The sequence below is a fragment of the Accipiter gentilis genome, chromosome 4 (assembly GCF_929443795.1).
Source record: "Accipiter gentilis chromosome 4, bAccGen1.1, whole genome shotgun sequence".
In the NCBI taxonomy this organism is placed as follows: Eukaryota; Metazoa; Chordata; class Aves; order Accipitriformes; family Accipitridae; genus Astur; species Astur gentilis.
In genome coordinates, this window is record NC_064883.1 from 36,592,405 (window position 1) to 36,607,258 (window position 14,854).

General features: G+C 39.1%; 1 protein-coding gene across 5 annotated transcripts in view; it reads right to left on the reverse strand.

Annotated features, from left to right (window-relative positions):
• ZMYND11 (zinc finger MYND-type containing 11) overlaps positions 1–14,854 on the reverse strand; it is a 110,882-nt gene that overhangs the window by 62,688 nt on the left and 33,340 nt on the right. For 4 of the 5 annotated variants that reach the window (XM_049798107.1, XM_049798104.1, XM_049798108.1 and 1 more), the window contains exon 2: positions 836–970. In XM_049798107.1, coding sequence (XP_049654064.1) covers positions 836–951 — 116 coding nt within the window. In that variant the 5' untranslated portion in view covers positions 952–970. Of the gene's footprint in view, positions 1–835; positions 971–1,250; positions 1,366–14,854 lie in introns of those variants that run through there. The other variant, XM_049798106.1, reaches the window with a different exon arrangement.

Genomic DNA, 14,854 nt, shown 5'->3' on the forward strand with positions numbered 1-14,854 from the left:
TCTGGCAACTGAAGAGTTGCCAACTGGTTACTTTTGCTCCTTTAAATTATTCATATTGATTACTTTGACAAATGTGACGTACATGTTGGCCTGGAAATGCAGACAAAGCAGAGAAAGGCACAAAACCTCCCTCAGTTTTACTACAGTGGCTACCCCAAGTTATCTTAAAAGGTATTTTAATATTGTAGACCTTTTTACACATTGCCAGCTCCACAGAACAATGAATATATATTTCTCTGTGTATACAGCACCTAATATATCTTGGAGAATATTTTAGTATTAACAATAGTATTAGGCATAGGTGGTAACCATCTCATGTCTTCTTTAATAGCATCCTATGGCCATCTAAGCAAGTATGGCTTCTTGTTTGTTTGAGCAACCTAACACTTCAGGTTTATCTTTGCCTTCTGGAAAAGAGTTCCTAACTGGCCTACTACATTCTCCTAAAGAATCAGATTATTTACAGGTTTTATTGCCCCTTACTCCTTAACTGGTATATCTACTTCTTTTATTTTAACCAAGCTACCAAGTGGGTACAACTCTTACATGGTAAACTCAGTTCAAGTACTATAAATATTGCATACTTCCTACAGATGCTTATACAAAACAAATATAGGGTGAGTAAGACCTCAATTCAATGGATTAAGCCACACTTTAGGATCTTTAGGTGCTCAGTTCTGTAAGGTTTTTTTTTTATAATTAGATAATTAGTAACACAGAAATGCATGTAACTGTTTCACAGTGTCTCACAATATTTACTGTCTCTCCTTCCCAGGGCTTTTAATAGCATCAACCTTCCCCCTCATCAAGACTTTTTTTGGAACGGATCACTTACTTTGTAATACGGTCAATGTTAGCAATTTGCTTCTGGTTCCGGATTATTTCTATAGCTGCCCAAAGATGCTGGATAGCCTTTGTATCTGCCTGTCGTCTCTTCGTTAAGCGTGCCATGACCTGTTTACTTGATCAGCTGCAGCCGATAAATAAAAAAAAAATATACCAAAAAGTTAATCATGAATTATGAAATGGATTACATGATGATCATATTGCAATAAATATGATTACAAGGAAAATTTTGTTAACCTATAGCAATTCAATTTGTATACAGCAGCATGTTTTCTTATGCTTAAAGAGCAGTAAAAAAACAACAAAAAAAGTAGTTTAAAAGAACCCCTTTCACACCACATAATCTATATAGAAGACAAAAGGTGAACAGTAAAAATTATCAAATCAATAGCAAATAACTTAACTGGTTACGAAAAGTCACTTAGTTCACATCTCAGTTCCCTAAAATTTGGTAAAAAGCAGAAGCTATCCTAGCCTGAAGCTTCCACAGCCTCCTGCATTGCCCGAAACCCTTAAAAAGGGCAAGTGGTGCTTGACTACATCACACGGTGTAAGCATGAACCCTGGCACAGAGAAAAAGCTGGACCCACAGTTTAGTATACAATACAGTTCTCAGAGTATTACTTTCATATTTTTATCATTCACAAATATTTTTAAAAATCCATTCTATGAGCAGAAATGAGAAGTATATTTTCATGGATGATAAATATTTAAAAAAATACTTTGGAGCAGTTCCATTTTCTGTAACATGCTAAAACCCAACAGGACCAGAGTGCTTCTGATGGCATTTACCCATCTAATCAACCCTGAACGGGAACATAATGAGCATCTGGCTTTGTTTACAAATTTTCCAAAAGCTCGAGGCAATGAGTACAGATAAGCCATAAATCGCCTACAGCTCTACTACAAGCACAGAATCCCTTTTTAAAAGCTTAACGATGCATTTTGATCACTAAATAACTTTCTTCCAGTGCCACCACTTTCTCAATGAAAAAAATGACTGATTTATGACTGCTACCAAGGTCTATAATTTATTTTAGAGCTCTGTCCTCAAAATGAACTCTGTGGTATGCACGTGGATATTTGTAGCTAGCAGAATATTAACTTCAGTAACCCCAAATAATATAAAAAATGCAAAAACATTACACCATCTGTGCAATGTTAAAGATAGGAATTTAAGTATTAAAAGTGTCCCTCCACTCAAACTCAGAAAAATTAAACAGATTTGAGTATTCCATCAGTTGCAGCAATGTAATTTTCAAGTCCATGGGACCTACAGGTACTTGTCAAAGAGGGCTGTCAAGTTTCAGATCCAGTATTAGCTCAGCAACGCTCACTCACTCTACAGGTGTAATGAAATAAGTGCAATGTTCTATTATTAAGGAGAAGAAATGATTTAACAGCATTGTACTTAACATTACATAGCCCATTAAAAAAAAAAAAAAAAAAAAAGAGCAAAAAAGATGATGTGAAGTGATATGTGCACCTCCAGGTGCATGAGGCACCTCTCTCTGGCTGCTGGAGATAGCAAGGAAGGGCAGAACAGAGCGGCGCTCACAGAGACACGGCATAGTCACACCTTGACCCCACATTTCCGCTTTAGAAATCTCTTCCCACTGGGATTTAAAGTAAGGGCAACTGGGTGGATCTCCCAGTAAAGAAAGGCCAAGAATGCATTTTTGAGGGAAGGGTAAGAGGCAATGTGACAGATATACAGCTAAGAGTGACAGCCAGCAGATAGCATCGCCTAAGAATGATTCAGAGAAAGAAAGCCTCTGTTGGGAATAGTGGTAAAAGACACTGCATCCCTGTGAGCTCCTTTGCATTCATTTCACAGAACATGAGGCCATTACAAGTAAAAAAAAAAAACACCTCGTAGTTTGTAAGAGAAACATATGATTATTTGTAGAATTTAACTCTTAAGGAAAATAGACCTGTAAAATACAAAAAAAGGTTAGACACTATCATGAAAAAGGACAATCTTTACAGCCCTATTATCTCAGCATAGAAATCCTCTCGTAACACATAACTGACTGAAAGTGCAATAGTTCTTTTTATTCTAGCCCTCTACAAACTGTCTGCCTTAAAAGCTGTCAGCTGATATGGCAGTCAACAGGCCGGACGCGGAGCCTCTTACGCAGTATCACGTCCACATGCGAGGATCAAGGAGGAAACACTCATCCTTCTCAACCCTGATATCAGTGTGAAACAACAGACTAGTTCTCAGTTCATTTTGTTACAAACGAAGTGGGTCCTGTTATCCCAACTACTTTAAAAATAACCGTTATTTTTGGCAGCCTGGCACATGGCTGCCTGCGTGAGAGCCGCTCTCAGCGTGCCTGGCAGAGGAGGAAGGAGCTGGTTTTCTCTCACACCCCTGTGACGCCTGGGCCTCAGGGCCCCAGCACAGGGCAGGGCCTCAGGGAACCCATCTGCTGCCTCAGCGTGGCCCCATGTCCCCACTGTGCAGCTGAAGGAAAGGCTGACCTTTGGGGCTAAGGACTTCCCTCTTGTGTCTCCAGGGTGGGAGAAGCAGCCCACGTCCGAGACAGGGAGAGGGAGAGTGAAGGATCGCTGTAATTACGAGTTGCTGAAGCCCTGTGGTTGCAGAGCTGCACCTAAGATGGCTGCCAGCGGGCAGAGGAAGACCTCTCCCTGCAAAGGCCCTACGGGCTCCCCGTTTCCTCTGGAGTGCGCTTTTGGAACAAATTTCCCAACCACCGCCCTGCCCCATCCTTATCACGCTTCATTGGCTTGGAGTGTGCAAACGCTATGCCCTGTGCCATGGCTAACTCCAACCCACAGTACAGGCACGCACCTGCCAGGCCCCAACCATACAGGGAGGTGACTCGACGGCACCAGACTGGACCTGGATGGAAGGAACCACACCAAAATGCTCTGGTGCGGATCGCCGCCTGAACTGCTCCCTCCTGGCTGGTCCCCTGCTCCCCACCACTGCTCACACAGGCACAGCCATGGCTCTTCCCCCCGTCTGTCTGGAAATAAAAGCAGTTAAGAATTCTGATACATGGGGCACAGCAATCACACGTGTTCTGTTCTGTTGGGTTTTCTGGGTTTTTTTTGTAAGATACAATAATTTTAGCAGCTGTTCTGCCTTCAGAGAATGTATGTTTCATTTTTATAGCTTTGGTTTACTATTTAAGGGCATTTTTCTTAAACTTGAGACTTGACACTCCACTATTTAAATAGCAGTTCTTATACACCACGCTTCCAAAAATACAAAAGTAGATTATTTTTTTTCTCCCAAAAAAGCCCACACCACTTTAGCATTATTTTCATCTTTTAATTGCACGGTGTAGAATAAATATAAAGCCTTTTTGCATTAAAGAAAAAGATTAAAAATTGTGGCATATTTCTTGCTGTTCATTGCAGTCACTCTTCCTCCATGCTAAAACTAACCACAACAGTCTAATCCCTGCATTCCTGCAAAAATATAAGCGGTTTTCTATATTATTATAAAATCTTAAAGATAACTTTTATCAGACTGTAAATAGTTCATAAAATGCTTTGGAGTGCTACTTCCAAGCAACAGAAAATGCTCCCAGTGGTTCAACATGCACAACTTATTCATGCAAATAATAGTTTAAAGTTTAATGGGAGACACATTAGATTCTTAAATCCATATTTATCTCTCCTGATTATTTGCTTATGTGTGGGTGCACACACAAACACACACAAGAGAACAAGCATAAACATCCAGTGCGTGTGAGTGTGTGCAAGAATCTATGTCTTAGAGGTTAAATACTGAAAGAGGCTGATTCATCCATGCAGTGTTTTAAAGAAGACAGAATTGCAGAGACTCTTTAAAACCACAATGCTGAAATGTACATTTACGTATACATGCTTGAAAGTGTTTCTCATTGCCCTCTTTCATTATAGCATTCATTTCAATATCCTGGAAATAAAAACTAAAAGCTGAAGTAAAAATTAATTTCCCACTTGTGATTTGCTAGCCATCATGCTTGTTTAGCTACGGTATCCCCTGTCCGTACAAAATTATTTACTTCATGCCATTTCTGTCACATTCTGCTAGCAAGTTTATGGTAGGATGCAGCTTCTTGGAGAAAGGTTGGCAAACAAAAGATGGCTAAAAATCAAAAAATTTATATCAGCAAGATGTGTCTTAGGTTTTGTAGACCTCCACGGGACATGCAGAATATAAGGATTCTCCGAAGTTTTGTATGGCTGACGTGCCAGTTCACACTCTTCCATCACACACTCACTCACACAAGGGTCCAAAGCAAATAATTTATCTTCTCAATTTTCAACTCTCTAACAGTTCCTCTGTGCAATCTGAGCAAGGTTTTACTATATTTTAAATCCCTCTTGAATGTCCTATGTACAACATTTTGAACAGTATACCACTTTATTGTACACAACTTTCCTCAAGAGCTAAATGTTACCCACATTTCTTACAGGCAGGCTCAACAAACTGTGCTTTATCTTGTGAATAGACACAGCATGGCTTATCTTCTCAAAGCCCATAGCAAAGCATGCATTGCCATGCGGTGGCAATGTTACAGCAGTGGCAAACCAGACTTACTGTCAAAACAGCAAGGCTACTAGTCGTTAGACACAGACTTGGCCAAATCAAATGCTGTACAGCTGTCTGTTGCATTAATACTGGATACGGAAATCTGCACTGCAAGTCAAAATAAACAAAAATCACCTTGCACAGCATGTCTAGGGATTTAGCCCAAGGAACCTCCTGACCTGCTGCTTGCATTCAATTTAGCAGATACTATCAGGTACTAAGTTTAGCTAGAAACTCTCCCTACAGACAGAAACAACTGAAAGGTAGTCAAATCTTGCCATTCTTTAGCTATTAAATACCATCGTCCAAGCAAAATATGGTGCTTCTGAAAATTTAACTAATGAATTGGACTTTGCACTGAAGCAGACGGTGTTGCAGTTGGGTGCTGCTGCTCTGATGGGAGCTGCTAATTAAGAGCTGACAAGTAGTAGCTTGTTAAATCTTCTGTTCGTACTTCACTGTAAGTGAGGCTACCTGTGGCGCTCGTCCCTTTCAGTGCAAAGTCAAACAGGTTAAACTTCATCCCTCCGATTAGCCACCATTTGGCTGAGATTTGGTATGCAGTTAATTGCAATGGAAAGGCAGTTTAAGGAGTTGATCCTTGCCACTACTCAGCTGCTAGTTTCTGCCTTTCTGCAATCCCTGGGGCTTGCTATTGTTTCTTCCACACTACACAGTGAAAAGATTTCAGACTCAACAGAAGGAAGAAGCTAGGCTCAGTCCTAGTTTTTGTGGCTTTCATGTTGTGACACTGGCTGAGTTTGGGTGGTTACGAAACTTGAACACGGGCTTAGCTTCGTATTTATATGCACATTACAATATGGGCTCTAGTATTTCTTAAAGTGTAACTTTTTATAGTAAGCAAAAAACTGTATGTATCAGCAGTACAAGCAGTTCCAAATGTTGAGTGCTTTGTTCTTGTATTAAATAGAAGTCTCCTATTAAAGTCCAGATTACAAATTTGCAAGTAGAGTTTGGGTCCCTGGACTTTATACAGGTCTTTGTTGTACTCTGAAGTTCTGCAAATTTATAGTTCACAATTTAAACTGCTGTTAAAACGTATCTTTCATTACCAGTTTAGTGGCAGGGTAAACTCTTTAGTCTTCCCCTCCTAAAGCAACTGAAAGCAAAAGTGGTAACCACCCTATTTTTACATCTGGAAGGTGTACATGAAAAAGCTTTGACTGAGCAGCAGCGAAGGTCATGCATGGGGGGAAAAACAAGAGAAAGTTTAACTTCAGGTCTGCCTTGCAGATCTAGCGATCCAAAAGTGCGGAGAGTAGCTGCTAGGGTGAGGACAAAACTTTTGGCAAGAGTAATCCCACATTTTGCTTATGACTTACTTGTATTCCTGAGCATGCACTACTATGAGCATAACCTAGGATTAGGTGGGCACCTGGTAGCAGGACATCCTCTTTTGCAAGTGTGCAGGTTATCAGAAGTAAAGATTTTGCATACAAAGTAATTTTCAAATGTTTAAGAATAAGCAAATGTTTTGGTATCGTTAGATATTTATTCTGGACTTAATCCCAATCCACTAAAATCAACAAATGCCTTTCTGCTCACTTTCCAGGGTTTTGGAGTAAACTTCCAAATGCTGACTGCTCTTCCACATCCTCACAATGAAAAGCTTAAGGAGGTGTTCAAGGATGTTAGTGAAGCTGAAAGATGTGACAAAGGCTTGTGGCTGAAATAGGCAAAATTTCTTTGTTAATTAAACTGAACTCAGAAAATTAGACTATAAATTAATAAAAGTTACTGAATTCTTCAGTGCGCCTTCTTGTATTAAGAGATTAGTTCAAGCTCTAATGCTGTCATTTTGGAAGTTATTAAACTACAGAAGATTTTTGGATGTTGAATGTGTGTCATTCCTAATGAAAATCTTTTCATTTCACTGTTAGATTAAGGTGTACATAGTCTATTCAAAAGAGATGTTTATTAGCATAATTACCCTAAATATTTCACATGTGCAAGTGAAATAATCGTGCTGTTATGCACAACCACACCTTTTGCATTTCCTGATTGCTAGGTTTGTAACCTTGACGTCATGCAACTTTTTGAGTGAGGTTTTGCATAGCTCTATAAAGTGCAGTACAGACAGAAAACAGGACTATATGAATACAAAACTGTAGTTCTGCGTCTTTCTCTCTGCAATTTAATTTTTTTCCAACTTCAGCACACAGAATACAAGAAAGCTTTTGCTATTACTTGGTGCCATTCCAAGATGGCAGTTAGCCACTGTAGAAATCAGAGCCAAGGACAGTACAGAATTAAAGGCCCCAAGAATACTTTTACTACACATATGTGTAAGCTCTATTTTAATCCCTGATATTGCATTTACTTCATTTGTATTGTATTTCATTCAAAATGATTAAGTAAGTGTCCTTCACTGAGGCTAAGGCATATGATACTTGAATTTTAAGCTCAGACATTCTGAATCATTAGTATACAAAGAGTAGAACTCTCTTTCTTTTTCTTCTGAAACCAAACCTGGAGTTTCTTGTTTAATTAACTCACCCTGCTAGAGAGAACTTGACACAAATCTCGAGGCACCATCCCAAAAGAGAATTTCTAAGAAAGTGTAAGTCACTGTAAACAGATTATAACAAAACCTGAGATGAAGTACCAACAACAGCTGCTAAGGAAGAATAATAGCCATACAACCCAAACAAAAGCTGTCAAAGTGGTTCTGTTTGCTACCTAACACAAACACATGTACAGGGCTAAAATGTAATCCTGTATTCTGCTGCCCCTCCAGCCAACCCCAGCCTGGAATTTCACAGACAATAGCAAATGCCATCCTAAAAATTGGAAGGAAACTATCCTTTGTTCCTGTCTGGCAGATACCACTGAATAAAACTTTATCTAGCAAAGTAAGTGTGGAGAAGAGAAGAACAGAGCTGCCAAAGAAAGTAATACAGTCAAAACGGCTGAAAGCAAAGAGCCAAATTGGTTACTAGCAATGTAGCTACACCAACTTCTTTAAGTTCACTACTTTTGTTTTTTTTAACAGCCATCGTGTTTTACTCCAGGTAATGTGCCTAGGTAAGCTGAAGCACATAATATATTTTCTGCTAAAGATTTGTCTCAATACAATTTTTCATGTGTAGAGGCTCCACATTAATCTTTTAAAATAAGCTGTACTTTTCTTAATAGTTTAGCTTTTAATAGGTATTAAATACATGAAGAATATATTTTTTTTATAGCTTGTAACAAAATTAACAGTTACATAGGAACATCAAGAACCACAGAAGTTTTTGTTTACATGAGAAAATTATGGTTCAAAGCTGCACCACGGGAGGTTTAGACTGGACATTAGGAAGCATTTCTTTACAGAGAGGGTGGTCAGACACTGGCACAGGCTTCCTAGAGAGGTGGTTGATGCCCCATGCCTGTCAGAGTCTAAGAGGCATTTAAACAATGCCCTTTTTAACCTGCTTTAAATTTTGGTCAGCAATGAATTGATCAGGCAGTTGGACTAGGTGATCATTGTCGGTCCCTTCCAACCGAAATATTCTATACTATTCTATTCTACCACGGAAAATGCATATACTGTTAATGCATTTAGCAAACTTCTGAATGAACACAATTTCAATTAAAAAAACAATTTAGTGTGATTTGGCTAAGGCTTAGTTAATGAAATCAAGCTACACTAAATCAAAAGTTTCCACGATGGAGCTTGCACTAGTATAAATTGCTTTAAGAAATACGGTTCTTATAAAGTGATGCAAGTTTCTCCTGAAGATAAGCTTTAGCTACCATAGTAACAAAGCCCCTTATTTCCAGGATGATGATACACTAGTATTAAACAGCCTTTAAGTTGTTCATCTCCAGAAGACTACTCATCTTTGTTCAAAGGAATTTTCTATGGAAAAGATGGTCAAACACGACTAACTTCAACATCACTAAATAATAGATGGCTCATATGAGGTGTAGAAGATCATCCTACACACTTCTTGTCCCCTGTCATGACTGAAAAAATAGCAAGTTCTCATCAGATTTGCTTAACTGGGGAGTTATCAAAAATACTACTAGCACCCAAATTGCTATCAGCGACACTCTGGCTCCCCTGTATGAATGCACAGATGCACAGACACACAAGCAAGTTACACACACCTGCCTTGATATAAGAGGCTTGAACTAGCACATTTTACCTTCCATTTGCCACAGACTAAGAGCATGAAAGGGGTCAGTTAAGGAAGATTAAGTGACACGTGGAGACAGGATCATGTTCTGAACCCATGCTGCACGCCTATACAGGCTTTCTGTGGTTTAACTACACCCACTACCAAATTCCATATTTTCCGAAGCAGCCTAAAGCTAAACCATGGAAAGATGCTCAAGGAGAATCCACAGAAGGAGTTAATGTCTGATGAACAGTCTGAGCTATTTCCCCATGTAGACAAGCCCTTAGTAAATAGATGCTTCCTGTCCATTCGCTTGGCTGTAGCAAGCAGAGATGATTAATGCAGCTATGCATCCTGACAGGCTTCAATGCTCACTTGGTCGTAAAAGGGGAAAAATCATGGCCAAAGAAGGCTGATGGTGAGGGCTGGAATTTCAGTTTGGATGATAAATAGATGCCACTTTGATTCTGCAGCTCTCTCTAATAAAAGTGAGAGGTGGAAGACATCTTAGAAGGTGCTAAGAAATGTAAATGAGAAGAGTAGCTCTTCCTCTGAAAGCAAGCTTTTGATCATCATCTTCCTTTCTGTTCTGAAAGCTAAGGAGCTTGGTTATTCTGTAAGCCTCAACTGAACTGATGCAATACATTTCTCTGTCAGTTAAATAAGCTATGATGACATAAATAAATAAATGATTCTTCATGGTATAGTAGCAGGGAACGTAATTCCGCATAAAGTCAGTTTCACACTAAACAATGAGAAAGAGAGATACATTTTCCAGGTCAAAGAACTAGGAATGTATGGAAAAGCACTAAATCTTGAAAAAAGGTAAATTCATTGCAGATTACTTAAGCTACATGGTAAAATAAGGAGTTGATATTCACTTTTTGCAGTATAACATGAGATTCCAAATTGCTGTTTTTTCATCTTTTTCTCTGAACTACACACAACTGACAGTATCTTTAAAGTACAAATTGTGATTCTGCTGCTAGCAACAGGACTTAAACCTTAGATGTTTGTAAAAACTATTCCTCTACCAGGCTGCATTTTTATTGACAAAAGGCAGCTGAATCAATTTTTGTTGCTCTTTAACAAAAACGAAGACTGCCTGAACGTGTTTCTTTCAAAGCTATTCTCTTTGGCTTCCCTCTCTATAAATAAAAACACAACTACACGACTTCTAGAACTGCTCAGATATTTAATTATTTGAAAGTCAGTGTGTTATGCAGACATGATCACTTTTCTCCAGAAGTCAGGCCATGAGCAACGTTAACCTAGAGTAGACTTTGTCAACAGTCATCTCAAGGACAGCTGATACTATATAAAGAAAACAAGTGCAATTCTGAAATAACTAAGGTTTTCAAACTGAAGCTCCTCCAAGCCCAAAATGCCTGGGCTCACCCTTGGAAACCTTCAGAAATACGCTTAGAACTTACAGAGTTAAAATACATTGATCTGTAATGCAGGTAAGATGAGCCAAAGATAAACACTGCCAAAGCTTACAGGCTTTTACAGCATTAATCAAAAGAAACTTTAAGGCAGGGAGAGGATCAAATTGTAAAATCTGAGCTTTAGATCCTGCTTCTGAAAAGGCAAATGTAAGAAATAACGGACCTGAAAGTTTCATGCAGCACTCCCCCAGCTGTGGGACAGTTCATCAAAACAAGAGCAACAGAAAGAATAATATGTTGTAGAACTGGAAGCCTTTCCCCAAGTCCTCACCTCGCTTGGTTTTCTTCTCTCTGTTTTTTAGACAGTGTATTTCCTAGGTTGGGCACAGCCATCTGGCTTAACAGTACACTCTGAAGTATATTTGGAGCGTATGCTCTCTCCTTCAGAGGCAGTACCCAAACTCACTAATTATATGCATTCCAATAAAGCTTTCCTCTCATCCTACCCCAAACCAAGTCTATCATCACTCCTTAGTGAAGCCTTAATCCCTATGCATTTCAAAGGTCCGTTTTGATTTTTTTTTTCCATTGACATTTCAAATTTTTTTTTATACCACAAAAGCAGGTAATTTATTTTGTTTGCACTTTCTTACTTCAGATTGCCCTCGGCTCTCCCCCTAAAATGTTCATGTCTGGACAAGTACAACGCTTGCCTAGAGGACAATTACAGACATGTGAGAACAGCAGTTTTCATGAAAAACTGTACAGTGATAAGCAACTGCATTCATACTAGACACATCCTTAAGTGGAAAATAGCTGAGTATAATCATGACCCTTTTTATCTTTGCTACAAAAGTTGATAAATGTAAAGTGGAAAAATGATAAAAAGTAAGTTTCAAAACCACAAACTTTTTATAAAGGGAAACTTTAAAAGCCAAAAAATTATTCAAGAAATAAGGATCTTCCAAAGAAACTGGTCAGGTGATGAAAATATGTTGCCATTACTTCAGATAACAGCAGATTCTCAGCAAACCTGGTAACAGCTGACATCAAGAAAACTTTGTCCTACCATTGCAGGTTAGCATTTCCTTCTTGTAAGTTGTTTAAAAGAGACAGGAGTGAGGACAGGAAGATTATACCACTTAATTTTCTAACCAGCTCTTGGTGTGGCTGATGGTGTGGGGGAGGTTGGCAAATGGGCTTTTCTGGCATAGAATCTTTTCCCAATACCATACGTGCTATCTTGGATTGCAGTCTCAAATTTGTTGAGCTGTTTCTTTCAGGGATCTTGGTGGGAGCTCTAGTGTGATCTCTTTTGATACATTTTCTATTACCTATGACTTTCAGATGCTTCCAACTCTTATTTGTCATGTTCTCTTACCTGAAGCCAACTTACGACGTGTCTTTATTTTTTAATGTAGAGAATTCTTCTCAAGGCTTTTCCAGGGCCAGTTGCGGGTAAACTGAATTATGGACTTTTTTGATACTGAAAATCCATTTCACATCAGCATGATTTTTGCATTTTATATGTGCTCCGTATTACTTCTATGGGAAAGTTACTACTTTGACCAATGGTTCGCTATTATATTCATACGCACATCCATGGCATATGCTAGAGCTACAGGTCAGAGAGACAAAAGACCCCTCTGCAGCTCTGGGATATTACGATACCTCTCACTTGCAAAATGATGTTCTGCTTCTCCTCTGGCAGGTGCATCTGAAACCTGTTTCTTCAAGCGCTGATGATGATGGTGATGACATAGAGCAGATTACAAAGGTTGTTCAGGGAGGAAATTACTTCCTGAACACTCAAGAGCTCTTCCTGCTGTATCATTATCTAGGGGTGAGGTTTATTAAAGGCAACGGGACCATACTGTTCTCTTCTCAGCCATTTCCTTCAGACACAGAAACACAGGATTAATAATTTTGTCAGCAGAAGCAGGACTTCATTTTTCAGATTATTTCAGTTATTCTACTGCCAACGTTTGGCTGGGTTTTATTTTACTCTTTTAACCTGAATGCAGATGAATGAGCCAGAGCTCTGACACAGAGACTTAGCACTATAGAGTGAGGAAAATTGATGGAAGTGCAGGACGTAACTGAATAGCATGCCATCCCTGTGGCTACCAGCAGAAGTTAAAGCCCAGGAAAATTAGCCAATCCTACTATCAACCTAACATAAATTTCAGAAAATGTCTTTCACGAAATACAGCATCCTGCTGTGATTTCTGCAAAAATCTTTTCTGCCTTACCCAAAGAAATGAACTGCAAGAGTGTCATAACATTATGGTGTTATAACAAAGGGCAAGCCTGTTGACTTGAAGCTTGGATTTACAATACAATATTCCACAGGAAATAGAGGAAATAAAATGCTAGGGTTCTGGCAGTCTTTCCAGTCAGTATCTTATTTTGTCATGTGGTGTTCTTTCAACCTAGGCAGAAGACCTGAAGTCCACTGTGCTGCTGAAGCACCTGCCTGGAACAAGTCCAGTTGTGATGCCTGATGCTGAATGAAGTGTTTAACTCTGGGTTGCTTCACCAAGCACTTGAAACCACCTGAAGCACAGTCTAACACTTAGTCATCCTCTTAAGCTGTCCTACAGAACTGAATCCAAAGTGGAAATGGAGAGGTTAATTTGTTCATGACAGAGTTTTTGAAGCTGGATTACCAAATTGCTTGATATCAGACAGCTGCTCCTTAGGAAAGTGGTTATTTCCTTGCAGGGGTGTCACTTTTATTCTCACATAAGTCAAATCCATTAATTATGAAAACCAAGTCTAAATTTGGGAAGATTTCATAATAGCAGTGATTTCCTTACAGGCTTATATTGATTCAAAGAATCTAGCACAATAGTTTGATTAACTATTAAGTAGGTATTCTTTATTGGCAGCACTGGATGCACGGGGGATCGGGATCGTTCCACCTATCATGCACACCGTCAGGTTTAATTGTGCAGGTTAAGTACATGTTCTACATACATATTCACTAGATTTCCGAGAAATGTTATACATATTCATTAGTTTTCTGGGAAACTATTAGCATATGTAAATGTCCTTTACACAGGCGCATTGAAGGTCTCTGGTGGTCTTCAGGAGTCCTCTGACGGCTCCTTCTTGATCATCACTCCCAAGTACCAGTCTCTGACAGGCTTAGTCCTTGACAAACACCAGTCCTTGGTTTGTAAAGTTACAGAGAGACAATCATCAAGCAATAAGCAGTTCGTTCTCTGTATCAATATACATGTTTCTTTTTGATACGTGCTAAAATTCATTCTAAAATGGTTTGGAGTGTGCTCAGCCCCTATTTCTATTTCACTTGTTCATGCCTGTTTCATAAAAGTTTAAGTTAATTTTTCATTTTGCTTTCTTGAGTATGACACGACATAAAGCAAGACTATGAGAGCTTCTTTTACTTTGAGGAGCAAGGTTTCTCTGTTTCAGTGATGCTGAGGCCCCAGTGGCTGCCCACAGTCAGTGACCAATGCCTTGTTCTACCCTATACCATGAAATCTGAGATGTTTTTCACTGTTTTCACCTCCATTAACAGAAACAGAATGTGTCTGTCCAAGTGATGACATATGCTGAAGAAAAAACATAGGGAATCCTGAACTGGCCATTTTAAAGCGAAGAAAGACCATAGTATTGTTTTTAGCTGTTTCACATCTATTCTTCCAGTGCTAAGAGATTTGGACTTTTACCACCTTCTTTCTGTTGAAGATAGTCTGCTATTTTATTTTTAGACATGAGATTTCCTACCAAAACCAATTGTGGGTTTACAATCTTCGTCGAGCTCCAACAACAGAAAAAAAACACTCCTTGGGGGACACTTTCCAGGCAGGGTTTGTCTGAGGCTGCTGCCACAAAAGCGGTCACTTGTGGTTCAAAGCACTAGTTTAAACTGACCACAAGAAATTTTACTCCCCAGTCTAGCAGCATGG